The following is a 22,700-nucleotide window of genomic DNA, read 5'->3' as shown; positions in this document are numbered from 1 at the left end:
TTTCTGTTTGTTTGTTTTATTTTCACATCATCACAAACCTTCATGCAGCACTTTTTCTCTACAAAAACACACAGTGTGAAAGCAGCCTTACTCGACTAAAACTGGACTTACTCAAAATCACATCCATGTACTTTTTGAAATCATGAGTGACGAATATCAAACGCAGGATTAATTAACTTGACTTCAGTATTAGCTGATAATCAGAGAAATGTTACAGTGAGAACATGAGATACTTTTTAACTAGCTAGAAGTAACATAGTTCAGGTAATTTAATTGTAAATTATGTGAATTTTAATCTGATCATTCAAACTTTTACAAAAAAAAAAAAAAGACAAAACCTCATTTGTCTTATTTAATTGAAGTGGACAACTTCAGCCATATCTTCCTGTCAAATAATGTTAGCTTGCATTGTTTTTGTCAGCAGTCAAACACTGGCTATGAAGTCAAACAAAAAAGCAATGGGGTGGAGAATCAAGGGTGCGAAATTGGCTGTGATTTCTGCAGGAGAGGGATAGCATAATCTCTTTCCCCTGTCAATCATGGCAACACTTGACAATCGTGGGCATCTGTGAGATCATGTATGCGGAAGAGGGCAGACAGCACTTTCCTCCAAGTGTGTGTCACACTGCCTTGTGACACAGTTTCGCTTCTTTTTTCTGGTTAGTCTTGACAGGCGCAGTGGAAAAGTCTATGAATCTTGACGCAGTGTTCATGTTTCCTTTCATGTCTGCATCTCCAAACCCAGCATGCTGATTTACCCAGTATCAGCCCAATTACCTGCTCAAACAAGCTAAACCCAGCAACTGAGCTGTATACTAAACAACTATAATTAGTTAATACTTATTTTGTCTGGACCCAGCAAATTCAGAACCCAGTTTAACTAACCTCTGATAGAATAATAGCCAGTTAAGACACCCATTTTGTCCAATTACGATTCAAGGCCAATCAGAAATGTATAGCAGCAGTTTGTGCTTCCTCAGAAATCACAAGTGTGTTCTTAAAGCTACATCTTTCACTTTTCTGTATATAAATTAATTGTGTTATACTACTATGAACCGCAAATGTTTGAGAACATTTCAACAAGGAGGACAGCAGAGTGTCTTATATATCCTTTTTTTCCCAGCTTTTATGAGAGTCCTTGTAGCTTTTCAATCAGCAATAACAACAGTATTTGCTGTCCACCATTCAACAAGACCCCAAACAACGATACTTAAACTCTTGGTTCAAAAGGCCTGAAAATAGCTACTCAGCCTCATCTTTTTTTTTGGTTTTGTATGTTCAATTTCTTAAAGGCTTTACCAAGACAGAATGAGGACCCCCCCCGCCCCGCCCCCAAACAGACCTCTCTTATTTGTTAAAATGACACCTTATTACTTAAAATATATTTTTGAGTCTTCTTTCTAAACTATGATGCTACAATTCAGCTACACTCAAGACATTTCTTACAGACAAAAATGGGCTATTTTGTATCTCTTCAGCTTCTGCCCACCTGAAAAGGGTTCAAAATTGTTCTACTCAGGCTGGGGGAACTGTGAGCTTGTGCATGTTATTCCTTTAATCCTGATGGAAAATAAAGCAGCCCATTTCAAAGCAGATTAGCATGCTTAAAATCAAACTGGCTGACTTCGAGATCAGTTTGCACAATTTTAATTGTGAAGCCTTTTCATTAGAATAAAATCTAAATTGAAGCATTTTAGGTGCTTAGACTACAAAATACTTTGGTCTAAAAGTCCTATGAAACGCACCATGTTGAAGGTAAAGCTCTACGTTTGCATGGGTTTAAATTTCAGCAAGACTAATGTATGACCTGGAAAAAGTATAATACACAGTAACATGAAAATGGCAGTTAAAACGATCACATCATTTCAGTTCATACAGCATTGTAAATATAAACTACAAGGATGACCAACCATGGGAATAAGAATGAATAATGATACATAATCACTATGTTTTATGGGCACTACTGCTTAGAACAGCGTTTCTCAAAGTGGGGTCTGTGAAGCATTGCCTAGGTGTCTGATTATTGTTTTTGTTTTGTTTTTTAACGTGGTGGTAATCATAAATCGCCATCATCAAAAATACTACATCTATTATTACATTCTTATAGTTATTAGCCTATTTGACTAGTTACTGAAAATGAGTTTAATCTAAACTACAATAAATCAAAAACAAGTTGCCTGTAAATAATTCCGACTGAAATGCATTGGAAAGTTCAGGAATAAAAAGTTCTCTTGCTCTAATAAATAGCTAAAATATTATTTCACACATTTAAATAAGGAGCCTAATACGTATATTAATAGTTTTCTTAGGATTAAGTTCATAAAATAAATCTGTGCTAAAGGGGTCCATGAAATTTGTTCTACAGTTAAAGAGGCTCCTGTCTGAAAAAAAGGTTTGAGACCTCTTTCCTTAGAGCATGTACTGCGTGTGTTGATTTAATGCAGTGTTGTTACAGCATTCGTTTTCAAATATGAATTAAATCCAATTGCCTGGTGTTGTGTAACTAGGTAATTCACCCCTCGTCCCAGTTTTTCCATAACTTTCATAAATTATCCAAGTTTTCCAGCTGTTTTGCTACTCGGCCAACAGCCATTATATTTCACATACTATTTAATGCCATTGAAGGATATCTAAGACATCTGTTTTGACCCACTGTAATATCTGCTCTCTGTAGTAACTAACACAAAAATCTACTAACTACCTATCCCTATCATTCCTTCTTCATTTCTATTTCATAACTTTTTGCTCAATCACCTCCTTCATCTAACTACAACCAAACCGCATATTCTACTTAAAGTCATTTAATACAAGACAACTTAGTTAATCCTAACCTCTCTTTTTATACTGTTACACACACACCACTTCCTGTCATTACCCTAAGCTTATTTCCTAACATTTCATCCAAATACTATAACATTTCTTACTATTCATGACCAGAACTCATTCATGACATTTCAGCCCACACTAACCTTCTTCCTCCCATAGACTTAAATTGTTGTACAACAATATCATGTATATCATACATGACATACATTACAGTATATTCCCAACTTACCCCACATTACTCTTCCTCATGCCATCATATCCTACCTGTGGCTAGAACGCAACTGCTTATAGAGTTTAACTATAAAACTGTAAAGCAGCTTTTTCAAGATAATCTGAACACAATTCTTCAAACTTCCATTTATCGTTGTTGTTTTTAAACCCACTCTCCTTGTTCTTTTTGTTCTTCTCGCCAAGGTTTTGTTCTTCTAGCCATCTTGAGTTGCTTGTGGCTTGTTTTGTGCTGTTATTTGTAACAGTATTTGAAAAATCTTGAACATTTCCCCATTAATACACAGTACAGAGTTCAGAAATTGAACATTGTGACAGCTGACAATGCCACGATGCCCTCTATATTAAAAAGCACTGACAGCTTAAAACTGAACTTTAACTAATTATTATTAGAGACAATAAAAATGGTAAAGTCTTTCATCAAGCTAACGTGATGTAGGTTTCCTGTTCTAGTTTTATTATTAAGTTACAACGTCACTGCTATCAAGTCCACTCTCCCCTCAAGGATCGTATACAAATAGTTTCACTAGCTATTAAAATGAGTTCGAATTCAGTTTTTCTTGATCTAAAGGATCTAAGGTCTTGCTACACTGGTTTTCAAGAGATGGTCTTTTCATAGCCTTTATATGACATGAATCTTTCTTCATCATTTTAAACTTCTAAATGATCGAGGTATGGCATTTCAGTTATTATCTAAATGCATTCCAAAGGGAGAAAAGCAAATTCTCTCTGTATATAGAGACACACACATTCCACTCCCAAGTGGATGATTAGAAAAAATAATACGTTGAGCTTTTTATATCAAAGAATGTAACTGACCTATCGAATAATTACAAACCTGTTTAATGAGTATGAATCACTTTGCTGAAACAATGCACCAAAAGTAAAGACTTCTATTTTAAATAATAGGGAAAAACCTTCACATCAGCTTCTCCGCCATGTCTTTTAGATTAAATCTCTCTATATCTCGGTGCACAGTGCTTCTGCCTGTTTCTATAGGATCAGAGAAGACGACAAAAAAAAAAAAAAAAAAAAAAAAAAAAAAAAAAAAAAAAACTTCACGCACAGCCTACATGCACCTAATGTGCCATTAATTGCTGTGTTGATTTCTGATGCGCTGAGTGTTCATGTCTCCTCTTGGACAATCTTCAGCACAAGGTCATGGACCACGCAGAAAAACCATTAGACCATGGACAATTATGAATCCTGATGCTAGTGAATTATTATAAAATTCAGTATGTTGATTGAGTTTCAAACGATATACTAGAAAATATTAACATAATAATACTCCTTTCTCTTTCTATGCCAAACTTATCCTTCTTATTATGACAAAAAAATATTCATGGGTTAATTGCCACCAAAGTCAGAGGGAAAGCAGCAACACTTAAAGCCAGACTTTTAGTCTTAGCGGCTTTAAAAAGCCTTGACTAAATCAACTTCTAACTGCTAAATCAATGCCAATTATTCTAAAACAATTGACAGCAATTCATTTTAAAGAGCTCATACATTATTCTGGCCATTTCTCAACAAAGACTTATGCATGGAGGACAGTTAAATGCTTAGCTTTAGTAGATCGAATTGGCATCCAGAGGCAGTTAAATTTTCTGGTTTATTTTTATTTATTGGGGGGAACACTAAAAAGCAAAGCTACATTATATTGCCTGATACTTTCTTTAACATCCACTACCTGTTCAAACTATTTAGCAGTAAAAACCAGCCACAGCACCATCAATCTCCCAGAGCTAAAAACAGTCAATCATACCATTTCAAGCTCACAAGAAAAGGGGCATTACAAGTGTAACCCGTCAAATACAACTACAGAGCCAATAACAGCACCGAGGAACAACAGTTTCAAAGTACTGACACCGTCTTCAGAACTCCTAAATATGAACAGTTGCATTACCTGAATAATATGTGCTGAAATATCGGAAAGGGAAGGACAGCTTGACCAATGAGCAGCTAAAAAAAAAGAAAAAAAAAAAAACAACCTTGTTCTCCTCGACTTTCGAGTCGTTTAATGTATTTTTCATTGAATCCAATGCAATGATTCTTGATTTAGTTGCACCACAAATCCCAGTCATACATTAACCCGACAAGAGAAATCGATTAATTCTGTGTTGGGCCTTTCGCTATATGCTCTATTATTTCTAATTATCAAGTTGGTCTCAGAAATACGCTTGTCCAATTGCACACAGCATAACACCTACCTGTATAAGAAAAATACACTCCCAGGTTTACACACATGTGCACACACACGCACACGGTCGCATTTACAAAAAGATCACAGCTCCACCTAGTGGCTCATTGCAGAGAGGAAGCCTTCTGGAAGTTCAGCTGAGACTTTCAAAAGCTTTTTTGAAGGGTGCCTACTGTACACGGAGCCATTACACATTCAGAAGTGCTGGATGAACCTTTTTACGCAGTGAGGCTGGAAGACTTATGTAAGCCTTAAATCAAAACTTGTTAGGTGAGAAGGAACCTCTATTGTCATTATTGACTGGTTAAGACTGTAAAAATCTGTCATTCTTAATCCTAAATTAGTAAACTTGTCATTTACTAATGTTACATTCATGACACTTTAGGAAATCATCTATGAAGTATCTATCTGTCATCTTACCTTTTAGGAAACTCAAAACTACTATGAAGCACTAGTTCATGTATTTAAGAAGCATATATACAGTATCAGATGAATGAGTTACAGGACCGCAAATTAAAGTAGCAATTAATTTGGTGTTTATCTTGCACTGCTATAAAAACACTCTGTACATTTCTTTATAGCCAAGCCCATGTCCACTGAACAACCTATTTTCATATTCTCAAACCACAGTAATAATCACTAATGTATATCGTCTACACTTCTATATCTATACACCGAAAACAAACCTTCACGATGAGGAGTTGATCCACATTTCATGTAAAAACTAAGTCCAATACTACATAAAGCTTCAATCACCTTAAAGGTTTTGATATAAGCCCTTTATAAATCCTCCTGCAAAGGGTTATGCAATTCTTATGAACGTGTTAGGTAGCTCCTTATTATAATCTAAGTCTTCTCCAAAATCAGAAAACTTAAATAAAACAAGAATATATATATATATATATATATATATATATATATATATATATATTGTCCCAAATCATTCCCATTAGAAATGATGCTCAACTACATGAAGTAACTATGTAGAACTACAAATTGTGTCATGCGGTTTTGACCAACAGGCATTCAAACACACACACACACACACACACACACACACACACACACACACACACACACACACACACACCCCCCCCCCCGCTAAAAGAAAATAGTATATGGAGTATGCTTGACCTGAGTGTAATAATAAAAATAATCATCATCATCATCATCATCATAGTAAGTTTAGTAACCCAAGGTCACTGTACAACCAAAATGCAAACACACACACACACACACACACACACACGTCAACTGGCGTGAGAAGAAGAATGAAAGTGTTATTGTTGCTATGTGGATTTCTAAAAAAAATCCATGCAATACTTCCTTAATGCTGATCCACAATTGTGTGTGTGTGTTTTAATCAGGCGTCAGTATGATTTTTTTAAACAAATAGTCTACCATGAATTTCTGAGAATAATACAAATGACCATGAGCATGATAGTCATGACAACAATGATAGAGATGTCACTGATCTTAGTATTTAATGATATTCTGTGGTTAGTATTTGCACTGAATATCAATATGTACCAGTTCATATTGCATTAATTAAAGCACACATATGGAAAAATTCTGAATGTGTCTCTTATACTGTCACATTTTGCCCTACCAAAAATAAACCATGCTAGAAAATGGGTTCACAACACACACAATCACATTCACACACACACACACACACACACACACACCTCTCTTCACCCGCTGAGTTCCACAGTCTGGGCCTGGTGCACCGAGAGGGAATTTACATTTTAATAGGCAGAGCTGCTCGTGCCGCCTTCGAATGAGAGTATATGCTCAGCTGAACAGCGGGAAATGCACCCCACAGCAGAAGTTTAGAATGAACCCCAAGACAATTCCTGGTGCACACAGACAGAAAATTATATTTTTAGACCTACTCCGCCACATATATTGTGAAATATACATACATATAGAAATAATTTTCTACCAACACTCATCCTTTCCTCTCTAGATATGTGCACCTGGGCTGATCATCTCAGCTCACGGTATCTGCGTTTCTAGGTGTGAAATGCATACAGAAGTGTATTATGCAAAGCCATAACGTTGATAGTATTATCACTTTCATAGATAGTAAGCAGATGGGCATGCTGTGATGCTCATGCTACGGGAACAGGGGGTAAGTTCCAAATTGTGGCATTGGCAATGAATGCAAATCAATTTTGTCAAACTGTATTGTACTTGTCTCTCCTAAAACTATGGGAATCTATCCGACAGCAGTTAATGGCAAAATAAAAGCTCACTTTTTGGGGGGGGGGGGAAACAAACAAACAACAACAAAAAACACACACGCACAAATCCTTTTCTTTTTATGCCCCTCACATTTATAGTTTGGAATGACTGAGTGTGAAACAACACAAGATGTCACTGCTCCAGGCATGCAATCAAGTGAAGGGCCCCTCCCAGGCCTAATTAATAACTATTGAACACGCTAACAACAATCAACACTAATTAAATACACGCTTGTTGACAAGAGAGCAAGCCTTATCAGAGGCACACCCCCAAAAAAGAGGCACTGGGGTGTTGAAAGGGGGGAGCTGGATGAAGCGAGGTTGCTCCTGTTTTCCATAATTAGTTAGCAAAGTGCCCCGAGTCACACTTTTGATTGGGAACCCCGGCAGCCAGGTGTTGCGTCTGTCACCCCGAGCAGCCAGGCAAAGCAAACCAGCCTCAATGAAGCTCTGTTCTGTTACAGGCCAACGTTACTGGTGTGGGATTGAGCCATGTTTAGGTGCAGGGCTTTCTTGGTTTTTGCTGTTGTGCACCTGTTCGTGAGGTAAAGACAGAATTACAAAAGCAGAATCTCAGTAAGCATGTGAAAGCCAGTGAAGTATAGGACAGTGTACTGTATACTCGACTTGCACATAAGAACTGCTGATGTAATCATGAAGACTATAATGCTTCTAATCGGTCCGTTCTTCTTTGTGATTGCTAAATCACAATGCTAGATTTTGCTGTGTTGATTTTTTTTTTCTAGTTTTTGTGCTTTTTTGCGGAAAACTACTCGAATCGGTGACGTTGCGATTGCACGGAATTGTTTTGCATGGCCTTTCGCTGATAAATGAGTCCTTTTTGCTGTACTCGTGTTCGACGCATGTGAATCGAAGAGGGCTCTGGTTGAATGCGCGTTGTGACGACAACACACGATGCATCTTGGCCCAAATCTACGGAAACTCTGTGGTCATTTTGAAACTTACCAATATTGCGGAGTTTGCATGACTTTTGTGTTCATTTCTGCAATCGCACAACCCTGAAATCCAGAAGGGACTGTATAATGAACATCCATTCAACACATTTAGTACCGTTTGACTTTATAAACTGGAGTTATAGAAGAGTAATGATTTATAACCCCAATATCCAAAGATGGATGGGTTCCATTTGGAGTCTAATCCCTCTCGGGTTTTTCTAAATCTACATCCAGATTTGTGACAATGCCTACCGTTAAATGCACTTTACAAATAAAACTGAATTGAACTGTATATAGTAGGACAGGGGGGAAAAAAGGCAGTGTGCCGTCCCCCTGGCATCACCCTGCTCACACACACACACACACACACACACACACACACACACACACTCACACAAATCAGGAGTAATGCTGAGTGACAGCTACCACAGGGCACGGGCCTAGCATCGACATCAGCCGTTTGTTCCCATGATCGCTCCCTGATAGGCAATTGGATTTGTCAGTGACCCTAAACAATTGCTGCGATGAGGATCAGTGGGCCTTTCCTTCCCTTGGCCCCGCTGCCCATCCTGATCAATAGAGCTGATCAATGGCCAGCAATCGATATTGACGACTCTACTGCCTGCTCTGGAGCAGAGACAGCTGCCCAGAAGGTTGGCAGTGCACTCCCCTGGAGTACTTGTTGAGTCGTTGTTTAGTTTGACATCTAGATAAATAAAAAAAATGTTTACACTAGCACTGAATCTCCTGTGCACTCAATCACCAATCCCTTTCCAAACATGATCAGCAGCATATGAGTACAAACACACAAATATCTACGAGGATCCCGAATCCAATCAGTCAGGCTGACCTGATCTTATTGTGATCAAAACCTCAAAACCAACATCATCTATATTCCTGATCTAAGAGCAGCTCTCAGGATTTCTCCGGTATTAGTTGAGGTTTAGGGTCACAATCGAGAGGCTCAGCTGTGAGGGCCTGCCAACAAGCATACAGCTCCGAGTCCCGGGCAGCTGAAGAGCCTTGAGTAATACACAAACCCAATTAAATCCCTACCTGAGCTCGAGCTTTCCTCTCGATATGAGATGGGCCACACAGCCTCTCTGTATATGCCTCAGCTGGGTCACCCCTTACGTCCCATGTACACATGTGCTTAAGGATTTTCTACTTTGATGACTTGAACTGACAAAGCAGCGCTGCTGATTCACATCCGTCCTATAAATAAAGGCACTTGTGGCTGAGTGGGCACAGCGAGACACGCTGACCCAGAGAGTGAGAGTACGGCAGCTGCCACAATTACAGCTGATTAACAGCAAATTAAAGGGAAGACACGGAGTGGCATGATAAGTTTAACAGACATGACTTACTGCACATTTTGCAGTGCAGGAGCAGCCCGGTGTCGATTTTGTTTTCCGTCCGACTGGCTCGCACATCTGTCGGTGCCGTTGCTTTGGCACGCTCTTGCAATTGTCAGAGCCAAGAGGAGTTAGTTAACCATTCTCATTAATTAACAGATTTAGCCCCCTGGAGAAAATAGCACAAAAGCACCACTGCCGAAGCGCCTTGTAGCTTGTTGATATTTGTCCATCTAGGCCTTATGTATACTGGAGAAGGCACAAATGCAAATGCAAACACATACATCCTCTAAAAAAATAAATAAATAAAACACAGCTCATTCTTTGTGGTGTGAATAAAGGCCTAATGCAACACCACAATGGCTGCTTTTAATCCATCTATTCTCCATCTTACACCCAGGTTTAACCAGTACATAATCAATAATCCCGCTTTCTCTGTATTTCTCTACCAATTTACAAAGGACTTCACACAAAACACTAACTCTAAGCCATCAAAAGAGTGCCCTGTTCATTCTTTGACCTTAGTTGTGTATAATCGAAAAGGCAATCAGGTATCAAATGAGCGTATAGAAAGAAAATGCATGTTTTGTTCCGAGTGTATAATCTATTTCAGCTGTTCCACGAAAACACAGCTATTTTACACACCATAGTAGTAAAGGCCACTTATCTTTTCAGTAACACACTGCTCACATTTTAAAGTTCTTACACACTTAACTTTCAAACAAACCCTAATGAGTTTCAAGCTTTCTTTTTCTAACAGATTCAAATCTTGCCTGCTATTTGCTAATCCTTTAATTAAAAAGTATAGAGTGAAATAATTGTAAATAATAATAATAATAATAATAATAAAGCAAGACATTATAGACAAAAAATACATACATTTTGTAAATACCTTTTGTTAAGTTGATAGAATTGATCAGAAACACACACTTACCCCTTGCCTTTTCCTCTTTGGGTACAAACAGAAATGTACCTCAGAGCAAAATGGTATAATACGCCATTCTCCTCCCCTGGTTTAACTGGCACCTCCAGGGATGGTGTGGTTTTTTTGAGAAAACAATCACTCCCCTGTGACACTGTTAATGTTTTTGTAAACATCCAGAACACATCGGTAATGACTGGTTAGCCAGCAAATCACTAAAATACAACAAAGGATGGCACTTTATTCCAAGGTAGCTAATTGGCAATTAGTAAAACAATTGCCGAATGCTGCAGCTCCTGTCTAAATGACAGCTTTTCCTGCACGACCCAACGCAGCAGCACACCGCACAGCACACAGCAAGCTATGCGTCCTCGTAAAATTACACTAAATTGCCAGACATGCAAAATGGGCTCATTTACCTAAATAGTGTGACTGAATGTATGTTCATCATTTTTTTTTTAGAAAACTAACATGAATTGGCTCTTCTGGGTGTAACCCTATTCCAGATGGAAACAGAAGAAGAGAAGACGTGTAATTAAAGCCAGTACATAATCACTAAAACATGTGAGGCCTTTTGCAAAACACACAGGTACAAAACAGTTAAAGCAGGTGAGGTAGATTTGGATCTGACACAGTGTTAAACAGGGGAGCGGCACGATTAATTCAATTTGATATTTTATCTCATTGTGATATGAGCTTAATAAACACATCGTGAAGGGCTGCAATAACAGTACGGCTTAAAAGTTTGTAAATAATAGCTCATGACCCATGGGTAGCATCACTAGAGTAGGACCGTGGAGAGGCAGAAAGGTACAGACTGAAGACAAGCACACAGTTAAACAGTCATGTACACTAAGGAATAAAACATGATTGACAATGCTGTTATAGGAAAATAATCAACAACAACGTGAAGTGGCCACCCTGAACTTGATTGCTCTTATACCACAGCAATTTGCCAACAATTTTACATACATACATATATACATATATACATATACATATATATATATATATATATATATATATATATATATATATATATATATATATATATATATATATATATATATATACATACATACATACATATACACACACACACGGGCCATTTTACTATAAACTAACCCAAACAATCCATCTGCCACTATAAAACACCTGCAAACTTGTGCACTGATTAACCTGGAACTGCAGAATTAAAAGGATGATGAGGAAAGAAACCCAACGGTGAGCAACAGAAACAGCTAACAGAATGACCCTGCATAATTCCAGCAGCTTCTCGCCAACATGCAACATGCCAACATCATCAATCACTCAGTCCCCCTGTACCCCTGTAAGGCAGAACTGACGCGAAGCACTGGCTTTTCCTTTAATATTCCCTCCCCTAAAAATGCGTTCAGCATCTTGACTCTCACTCACAATTAATAACAGGACATTGGAGAAATCAGCTGTGTGTTGGTGTGTCCATTCGTGCAGAGGAGCAAGAGAGAGCTGAGCAGGGTTCAGAGAAAGAAAGGTGAGAGTTGCTCTCTGGAGTGCTCTAGTGTATTTGTAAACATTATTAATCACAGATTAGCAGATGGGGATGCTAATTGCACCTGTGGAAATAACGTGGCCCAAAGGATACTTCTGTTTACCAACTGGTATTTCTGTGAGGCGTGCGTACCATGAGAAAGAGAGGGAGAAAATGTTTAAGCTGGATCGGAAGGATCCAAATTGTCATGCCCTTATGCCCCACAAACATACACACAGTATGCATGTAATCAGCAGCTCCACCTACTACACTAACCCAGACATAACGTGTTACTGCACCATGAGAGACAATACGTCCCTACTAGTGATGTGTCGTTCGTCAACGATTCATTCATTTTGAATGAATCTTTAATATGACTCGGGAACGAGTTGTCTCAGAGAGTGATTCGTTCATTTTTGACCACGCATGTGCAGCAACATCCCCATAGGTTCTGTACAGGAAACAGAAATGATTAGTTCACCTCTCGAGTCTTCGGGTTCGAATCATTCGTTCATCATGCCACAGCCGCACTGCATTCAGCCTACGAGGCGGTCATGGGATGAACAAAGAACTCGAACCCGAAGACTAGAGACGTGAACTAATCATTTCTGTTACGGGGGAACAGACGTTACAACTCTGATCGGGAGTTGAGGTGAACTAACAGACTGTATAGCCTGAAGACCTAATGCTAAGCAATTAATGAATCATTTCTGTTTCTCATAATTCGGCCTTGGCTCCATTAGCCTATAGTTTATTTTTTATCCCAAATGTGATCAACGTTTTGCGCAAATACTAGATATGTTGGGGAATTTAACATTTATCATTTCAATTATATTCTGCTGAAATGAACGAAATGAACGAATGACTCGATAAAAGATTCGTTCATTTTGCTGAACGAGATTCAAAGATCCGAGTCAGTAAAATGATCCGAACTTCCCATCACTAGTCCCTACAGACCTACGTCCTGAGGATCAGACCCTCAACACCTGCCACACACCCCCAGGCATGTCATGTGATGTTTATCCATAATGTAGGTGTGACTTATATCCTGCACAAGCACGGAGTGTACCTAACGGTCTTATGTACTGAGAAATATAAACAAAAGGCCAGGAGAATGTGCTAGATTTCCAGAACTATATTTAACTAATGCAAAGTGTCACATAGAAACAATGTCTATCGACAGCCTCTTTAAAGACGGTAATCATAATTAACGAGCTGTACATTAAATATGAAAAATATGTGCCGCATCAAGTTGAGCGGTAAGCTGGCTAATGTCAGATTGCACTGAATGACATGTGATGCTATGGATTACACAGGCTGCTAGAGGATCTATAGCCTGGGAACACTGGGTGTGAGTTGGGAATAGACCCTGGATGGGACAGGACATCATGCAAACACACACATTCACACACTCAACCACATTAGGGCCGGTTTATCATCACCAATCCGCCTACCAAGCATGTTATTTGGCAGTTGGGAGAAAACCTGAGAGCATGTAGGAAACACAGGGAGTGCATCCGAAACCACACAACCATTAACCCAAGCTCAAGATAGAAACGGAAACCCTGGAGCTGTGAGACCCTGCGACTGTTCCACCATGTGTACTTATAAAGTCATATATAATAATACAAGTAGCCTACAGTGTATCCATCCATCCATCCATTTTCTGTACTGCTTATCCTAAGAATGATGATTGGTCTAAAAGAAAAAAACAGCCCTGAACCTTCACAGAATTACAGATGCATGTGGACGTCCTTTACCTTTCAGCCATTTTGGTACACATCACCTACACCACAAATAAATTTTGGGAAGTGTTTGGATCACTTTCTAGTGCAAATTATTATATAAAGGATTTGTGATTGGGACAAACCTGGTGTTGGGAACAGCTCAGGTTCTACCTAGTGGATATAACCCAATGCAGTGTACACAGAAGAACAGAGTCAGCTGTTTTTACACAAACACAAGTTCCAGCTTGTCTCACACTCACCCGGCCATCAGCGTTCTCGATCAATCAGGGCTGTCCCATGCAGTGATTGCTAATTGATGCACTAATCCAGTGGTTAAGTACTGTGCCCATGAGCTCGGGAGTGCATCCAAAGCAAACACCTGGCATCACTCATCGATGTATCACGTCTAGAGATCGAATTGAACAGCGGACTTACGGTGCATTGAGATATACGCGGAGGAGGCTGATTCTCATGCAGCATACTACTGAAGAAGGATCATACTACTGCTAATTTTGGGAATTTTTTCAGAACTTTAACAGAACATTGACATATACATCACCAGCTGTTTGCGCAAGGCCGTAGCTGGATGACATCTCTATCTGTAACTTTACATTTTTCAGAGTTGGGAACCAACCTTGCTTTCTAGTTAGCAAAAAAAGTGAAAAATAAAGGTGGTATTGATGTTGAAGAAAGCATGGCAATGTGTGTGAGTAACTGTTAAGCAATGTCTTATTGTTTATTATATATTGTGACGTTTACAGTGGAAAAAACAAATTTGCATACCCTTAGGACAAAATAAAGCAGACACAAATATTTTATTTATAGCATTATATTTAGTGTCAGTTTTCCCAAATATTCCTTCACTAAATAACATAAATGATCAAACAGTGCTTTAAGATTTTAGTGAAGTACTCATTAAAAGTGATATCAGTTCAAAGTTTTGCATTTTCCATCTAAATGCCATCTTTTCAGTGTTAGTTGTTTATTTATTTGTTTATTCAATATAAAAAATATTAAAAAGAGTCAATATTAAAGATCATCAAACAGGTTGTTTTTTTGTAAATGCAGTACTACTGTATTACTAGCAATTGTTCACACACCTAAACATCATGATGCACATTGTGTATCGTAGAAATGTCTGAGAATCGTAATATGATATTAGTAGCATATTACCCACCCCTAGTATAAGTGTCTAGTATTTTTTAACGATGAACGAGAGCACTGAAAGATTTTCAAGGTCTTCTAACTCTACAGCACAGTCTCTGTCTCTCTACAGAATGCTGTGAAAGGCCAAAGAGTCAAAAGAGTGCATTAGAGAGTGGAACACGGCACCAAGCGTACAATATCAGTCAATGGCTCAGTCAATTGTGCATGATAAAATCATTTCTATGTATAAAAGTACCGTCCATAAGCAACAGCCTAATCATACCACAAGCACGAGCCTGAGAAAGGCTTTCACTCCATATAGCTTCACTCTCATCGACCTCCTGGCAGCCTTGAGTCTTGGCTCTCTCTGTAGCGATCCCAACCACACTATGAACACCTGGATGCAATACCCAAACAAAGCTGATCATCACAGCACACCTTGTGTGACGGTTTAAAATGTTATTTCTGTTTAGGTCTGGTCTGGTCACGGAGCCCTTTCAGGAAATGAAAGGAAGGTCAGTGAATAGCAGACTCGGCTGTAAAAACGTAACTGATTAGGAATACAACACAATTCCAAAATGACAGGAAATGATTTCAAATTCACAATGTTCTCTAAAGCTTTGCAGTACCATATCCCGATGGCTGTCATCTTGACAGATGTCTTTTTAGTTAGGGTTATGTTGCCCTCTCGCTCATGCTTATAAGAAGGGTAGGTCTGGAGTGGTTCAGTGGCACGCTACTGCCACCTAGTGAAGAAAACTGAGCAGGTACAGCAACAGGAGCTCCCAATACAATGCATCTGATAGCATAAGACTGGGAGATATGAAGCTATAAAACTGATATAGTGATGCAGAGACAGATATAATACTGATATTGTAATAAACATACACTTCTCTGAGACATTATATATTGCGTATATGTACACACACACACTGGTGACTTTAAAAGGAACACCTGTACACCTTCTCATTTATGCAGTTACTCAATCAGTCAATCATGTGCCAGCTGTGCAATGCATAAAATCATGCTGATACAGTTCAAGAGCTTCGGTTATTGTTCACATCAAACATCAGAATGGGGAAAAATGTGATCTCTGTGACTTTGACCGTAGCATGGTTGTTAGTGCCAGATGGGCTGGTTTGAGAATTTCAGAAACTGCTGATGATCTGGGATTTTCACACACAATAGTCTCGAGAGTTTACACAGAATGGTGCAAAAAACAAAAAACATCCTGCGTGCCCTCTGCAGGCTGAAACACCTTGTTGATGAGAGAGATCAGAGGAGTATGACCAGACTGGTCTGAACTGACAGGAAGTCTACAGTAACTCTACAGTAAATAATCACTCTTTACAACCGTGGTGAGCAGAAAAGCATCTCAGAACACACAACGCATCAAACCTTGAGGTGGGTGGGCTACAACTGCAGAAGACCACATCAGGTTCCACTCCTGTCAGCCAAAAACAGGAATCTGAGGCTCTCATGGGCACAGACTCACCCAAACTGGACAGTTGAACACTGGAAAAGGACCAGGTGATTTTTTTTTCTAATTTTCAACTGTCCAATTTCAATGAGCCTTTGGGTGACTCTCAAGGTTTGATGTGCTGTGCATGCTGAGATCATTTTCTGCTCACCATGGTTATAAAGCGTTACTATATCTTTCCTGATAGCTCGAACCAATCTGGCCAATTTCCTCTGACCTCTCTCATCAACAAGGCGTTTCTACCCACAGAACAGTCACTCACTCCATTCTGGGTAAACTCAAAATCCCAGGATAGGGTGCCAGCCAATCTGGCACCAACAACCATGCCACGGTTAAAGTCACAGAGATCATACTTTTTCCCCATTCTCATGTTTGATGTGAACACTAACCGAAGCTCTTGACCCGTATCTGCATGATTTTATGCTTTATGCTGCTGCTGCCACATGATTGGCCGATTTGATAACACTATATAAGAGCAGGCGTACAGGTGTTCCTATTAAAATGGACGGTGAGTGTGTATACCTATTGTTTTATTTTCCCTTCTTTTCTGTGTTAGGAAAAGGCACTGGCACTGTTAGCAAACCTAAATATCATTATAGGTACCGCGTATCATGACCATTTCTCCAAACTTTATTCATAAAGTTAGCGTTATTTTGATATTACATGATTATCATGTTATGACATTTCTGTTATTCCATTTATGAGCAAATGTTCATCTCTTAATTTTCCAATTACATATTCCCGTTCACAGGAATTCCTGTTATAGTGACAAATTACAATATATTCCAATAGTAAGGACATTTAACACTATGAACTGGAATATAATAACAGTGATTAATGATATATCAATCTCACTTCCGCTGACCAAACAATGTCAGTGGAATGTATAAGTACAGTCTAATTTATGATCACACAACATCACTACACTGGCACTAGGCACCCAGTGGTCATAAAGTAAACCCCTGTGAAACTGCTGCTCATAAGGAATTTGGTGTCGTTTTCTCTCCTGACATTCTTCTGTGCCCCTCATACCTCTCTCTCACGACAGGCCACACATCCTCTCGCTCACTTCCCACAGCTTTTTGGCCAGCCCATCGTCTCGGGCCATGTCACTGACTTCGTGGAGGGCGCAAGAGGTGAAGTATCGGCCACTCAGAGGCTCCAAGCCCTCCTGGAGAGCACAATGCAGCGTGGTCTGAGCTCCGCCTTCTGGCGTCAGAAAGAAGAGCTTGGAGAAGATCATCTGCAGCAGCCTCATCCACAAATTTATATTGCGGCCAATTTCTGTAGCTACTGCTCCTGAAAGGAAAGACATACATGGAGAGAATATATGGCGTGAGCCTGGTGAAGCACAACTTTTAAGTGGCTTGACATCAGATTAATCTCAGTCACATTCGGGCCAGAAACCCCATGACCCCTAGATGATAGTATTTTGCTTCAATTTTACTTTTTTTGTGCTGCTGTCATTTGTTGAAGTCATTTATCATTGTTTAAGTTTCATAAACATATTTATTTTTCCCTGATACCCAGAAGCAGTCTATTAAATCTTATTTATTCATTCCTCTTTAGTAACAGCTTTATACTTGTCAATGTGGATCATTTATCAGTGGGCGGAGCAACTAGCATTCCACCAGTTTTCTTGCTAGCGTTTCACTGGAAATGAGCGGTCTCCGATCGCTCTGTCGCTGCATGTATGAACGTATCTTAAGGCAGAGGACTGAACCGAGGCACTACCTGCTGACCACCATTTTTTAGAAATCTACCTAGCAACAGTAACTAAGCAGGAGTTATGATTGCTAGGAATAAGCCAATTCACACAACAAGTCCCTAATACATGGTCGGGCAAAAAAGGACCAAGCAATGAACAAGAATGTAAAAAATAATGAATAAAAAATAAACAAGCAAACACTGAGGCAATATGAGACATAACTTCATACAGAAGCTTTTCCTTTATATTTTTTCAAACAATGAAGATTTTGGGGATAAACTTGCAGACAGCCTTTTACACATCATGTCACTACTGTTCTGTTCAGTTTTATTAAAAATTTTAAAAAATAAAAACAGCCTGTTAAGATGCTGTATTAACATGAAATGAGTCCTAACTTTGAATGATCTGCAACATTTCTGTACTGAAAGAACCATGGCCCTTTTTTTATGTTGCCCCGGAGTGTGTGTAATGTCAGACATTTTAAACACTGTGTGCACAGGATGTGACATGAATACGAACATGACATGGATCTTGTTATCATATCATGATATTACTGAGTCAATACTGTGAGAGATCCAGTAAAAACACAAAAAGGAGAAGGTTGTAACTGATTTGATCACTAACCAGGATGAAGGCTATAGCAGGTCACACTGCTCCCCTCCAGATGGTTGGCCAACTCTCGGATAAACAGCACATTACAGAGTTTGCTATGGCAGTAGGCCATGAAGCAGTGCCACAGTGACTGCCCCGTCACCACATCCTTGTGTGTGTTGAGAGTGTTAAAGTCCACAGAGCCCATCCGATGCAGTTTGGATGACACGTTGACGATTCGACTCTGCCCTGATGCCTTCAGCCGATCCAGCAGCAACAGAGTCAGAAGAAAGTGGCCCAGGTGGTTAACCCCGAACATCATGCCAAAGCCATCCTCAGTTCTGCCTGCTAGCATTAGTCCTTCAGGCCAGAATTTAAAATAATAATAAGAATTTAAAATAAATTTATAATAATAAATTTAAAATAATATGTAAGCCAGGAAAGACTTTACTTTGCTCACACTTCACAATGATATGTTCTGAATGAACAACAAAACAGTTTCCAAAATAAAGTGTGATAACAGTGCACATGAAGGTAGTTCTGCTTTATCCTGCTCAGAGTCATGTTAGATCCGTAGCCTATCCCAAGAACAGCAAATCACGTGAGGCATATCCCGGTCCGTCAAAGGGTACCATTCGCACACAAACAAACACACACAAACACACACACTCTTTCATTCATACCTGGGGCAGTTTAGTGAGAGGAAACCAGAGAACCCAGAGAAAACCCACACCAAGACAGGGAAAACATGCAAAACGGTAAGCCCTGAGCTCAGGATCGAACCAGGGATCCTGGAGCTGTGAGGAGGAAATACTACACACTGCAAGACGGTCTACAGAGTGTCCCAAGTCTCCATACATTGGGGAAATGAATACTTTTTACAAAAATGCCTTGCTAAATTTTTCCTACTTTAGTTTCCATCCATCCATCCATCCATCCATCCATCTTCTATACCGCTTATCCTTCCTTCAGGGTCACGGGGAAACCTGGAGCCTAACCCAGGGAGCAAGGGGCACAAGGCGGGGTACACCCTGGACAGGGTGCCAATTCATCACAGGGCACAATCACATACACATTCACACACCCATTCATACACTACGGACACTTTGGACACGCCAATCAGCCTACCATGCATGTCTTTGGACTGGGGGAGGAAACCAGAGTACCTGGAGGAAACCCCCGCAACACGGGGAGAACGAGCAAACTCCGCCTATACTGGGCCACAGTGGGAATCGTACCCCCGACCCTGGAGGTGTGAGGTGAACGTGCTAACCACTAAGCCACTGTGCACTCTACTTTAGTTTATTTTTTATTTTTTTTCCAGATAGCCTTTAAGAACGCCTTTGACAAAAGAACATATTAACATCATTCTCATGGCTGGATCTGGAAGCTGTTGCAAGGTTGCGATGGACTTTAACATGGCAAGCACGTCACACGACACTGCTCCCAAACTTATAAACAAATTCGAATATACTGGAAGTGTTGTGGAACAACCGAGAAGTGTACGTCCAAGAACATCCACTGACGGAGGCACAACCCTTTATGGAGACTTTTGGGACACTCTGTAGTTAGTGTGTGGATCCCCTGGACACCCCCGTAATACACAGGGATGCTAAAAGGCACCTGCATTGTTGATGAGCAGGTCCAGCCTGGGCTCAGTCTTGAGAAATGTCTCAGCAAAATCACGCACAGACTTAAGGCTGGCCAAGTCCAGATGCATGAACAGAACAGCTGCGTTACCACTTTCCTACAAAACACAGAAACAAATGTTTTATATGTTGTACTGTACACCACCAAATCCATGAGGAAGACATCTCATCAGAACAACTTTACCCTTCTGATGTCATACACAGCCGCCTCGGCTTTCTCCTTGTTCCGGCAGGCCAGAATAACCCTGGCTCCTCGTCTGGCCAAATCCAGGGCTGTTGCCTTCCCAATGCCAGTGTTAGCACCTGTGACATATATTTGTTTGGTTAGGATAGGGAATCCCATAAAATCAAGCTGGAAAGCAATCATCACTATTAGATCTACAGTTTCAATCCCAGTCGCGGTTTAACAGAATCACACTTCCCTACACTGGGATAATTAACACTAATTACAGCGACGTTGAATTTCCTGTAAACTGTAAATGAAATCAGTTTAAAGTGTTAAAACTCACCAGTGACTACAGCTGTCTTCCCTTTCAGCATCACGGTACTTCTACACCGGGCTCCTCTAAACACGTTATAGTAAATAAGTACATATGCTGTAACAGCAGCTGTTATTATCGCCAACACAACAGACATTATTCTCCTGTTCTACCGCTTCCGGTTCCCAGAAAAATAATGATACTGTTTAACTTTCCGGTGTTTCAAATCTATCGTCTATTCCGACAAGTTGTGTGTTTTTGTAGAGTTGACGTTTTAAATGACGTCATCGTCCTACTTCCGGATATCTTTACCGCAGCCTTCCTGTTGTGCCACCGGGTGGCGCACGTGCTGGTTTTTTTGTTCCCCCCTTCGTTCCAATGCACGTGATACAAATCAAGAACTGCCTCATATTTGGCATTGTAGTTACACGAAATGTTTCATTTTTAATTACACAACAATATACTGAGGTTGCTTTAGTAAATGAGCATGTGCTGTTTGTGTTCCTAAACTAAAAACAAAAATAAAAATAAAAATAAAAGAAATGTAAATAGATCTGATGAAAAATCCAACTGGTCTGACCAGCTACAAAAGAGCACACCAAGCTGCTCAAGTTATTTAACTCTAACCATATGACAAGGTGTTTTGTTTTTAAACAGTGATTTAGAAAAAAAAAATATTCACCAATTTAGTCAAGCAATACAGAAGCTAGAAAATAATTAGCTTCCTGGTAAAGATGGTGTACTAGCTTAACCAACTTGGCTTGTTTCTGTGCATAAAACCAATCTGGATTCTTCAGCAGGTTAGCAATCTTACCTAAATGTGGATGTACACTTACTGAGCAAAAAATAAAAAAGTTTTCTATTTCAAGATTACAAACATGATTAAATATGGCAGTAGGCCTAATTATTGCATTAATGGATGCTATCTTTAAAGTGCACCTATTATAGTTTTTCAAATATTACATTTCATGTAGTGTGTTATAGAGCGGTTTGTGAATGTAAAAAAACGTCTGCAAAGTTTAAAAAATCAAAGTGCACGACACACGGAGCTAATGACTCCCAAAAGAAAGAACCGATTCTGAACAGCTGAAACGAGTCATTAGTAATTCCAGACTTACTTCCTGTACATAGGTGTGTAACAAAAACCCCGCCTCTGGTCTTCAATTTTTTTTCAAACAGAGTTGATTCTCGTCATGGTAGTGGGCGTTTCCTTTTCAACACACGCTGACAACGGTAGACCAATCACAACAGGCTGGGACATCTGCCCAGTCAGAGCAGAGTATGCTTTCTGAAAGGAGGAGTTTGGAATGAATCCTTTAGAACGGATCATTTAAGAGTCGTTTGTGACACTGGGGGGAGGAGGGGGGTAATGCTACAGTTTAAATTATGAGCACATTAAAGTGTTTTTAGACCTTGGATGCATGTAAATCGATTGTGAGACCTCTAAAACAAAATTAGGCATGTTTCAAAACCATAATAGGTGCGCTTTAATGTATTGATATAATGGGCACAGCATGTTTGCCTCTGGGGTTGGAGGCTCGAATCCCTCATCTGGTTGCATGTTCTCCTTGCAGCTTGCATGTTCTCCCTATGTTTCAAGGTTTCTTCTGGGTACTCTGGTTTCCTCCCCGAGTCCAAAGACATGCAGTGTAGGCTAATTGACATCTCTAAACTGTCTGT

General features: G+C 39.6%; 1 protein-coding gene across 3 annotated transcripts in view; it reads right to left on the bottom strand.

Moving 5' to 3' along the window:
- dhrs13a.3 (dehydrogenase/reductase (SDR family) member 13a, duplicate 3) overlaps positions 1-21,689 on the bottom strand; it is a 167,820-nt gene extending 146,131 nt beyond the window's left edge. For 2 of the 3 annotated variants that reach the window (XR_008388293.1, XM_053647489.1), the window contains exons 1-5: positions 21,051-21,689; positions 20,726-20,844; positions 20,516-20,639; positions 18,926-19,252; positions 17,626-17,892 (exon numbers count right to left, since the gene is read on the bottom strand). Coding sequence is in view for 2 of the 3 variants with exons in the window: in XM_053647489.1 (XP_053503464.1) it covers positions 17,633-17,892; positions 18,926-19,252; positions 20,516-20,639; positions 20,726-20,844; positions 21,051-21,177 (957 nt within the window). In the remaining variant the exon portion in view is untranslated. Of the gene's footprint in view, positions 1-17,210; positions 17,893-18,925; positions 19,253-20,515; positions 20,640-20,725; positions 20,845-21,050 lie in introns of those variants that run through there. The other variant, XM_053647488.1, reaches the window with a different exon arrangement.
- Positions 21,690-22,700: the final 1,011 nt, after the last annotated feature.

The sequence above is a fragment of the Ictalurus furcatus genome, chromosome 17, assembly GCF_023375685.1.
Source record: "Ictalurus furcatus strain D&B chromosome 17, Billie_1.0, whole genome shotgun sequence".
Lineage (NCBI taxonomy): Eukaryota > Metazoa > Chordata > Actinopteri > Siluriformes > Ictaluridae > Ictalurus > Ictalurus furcatus.
The sequence above is the reverse complement of the archived record's forward strand: the minus strand, read 5'-3'. Positions and strand labels throughout refer to the sequence as shown.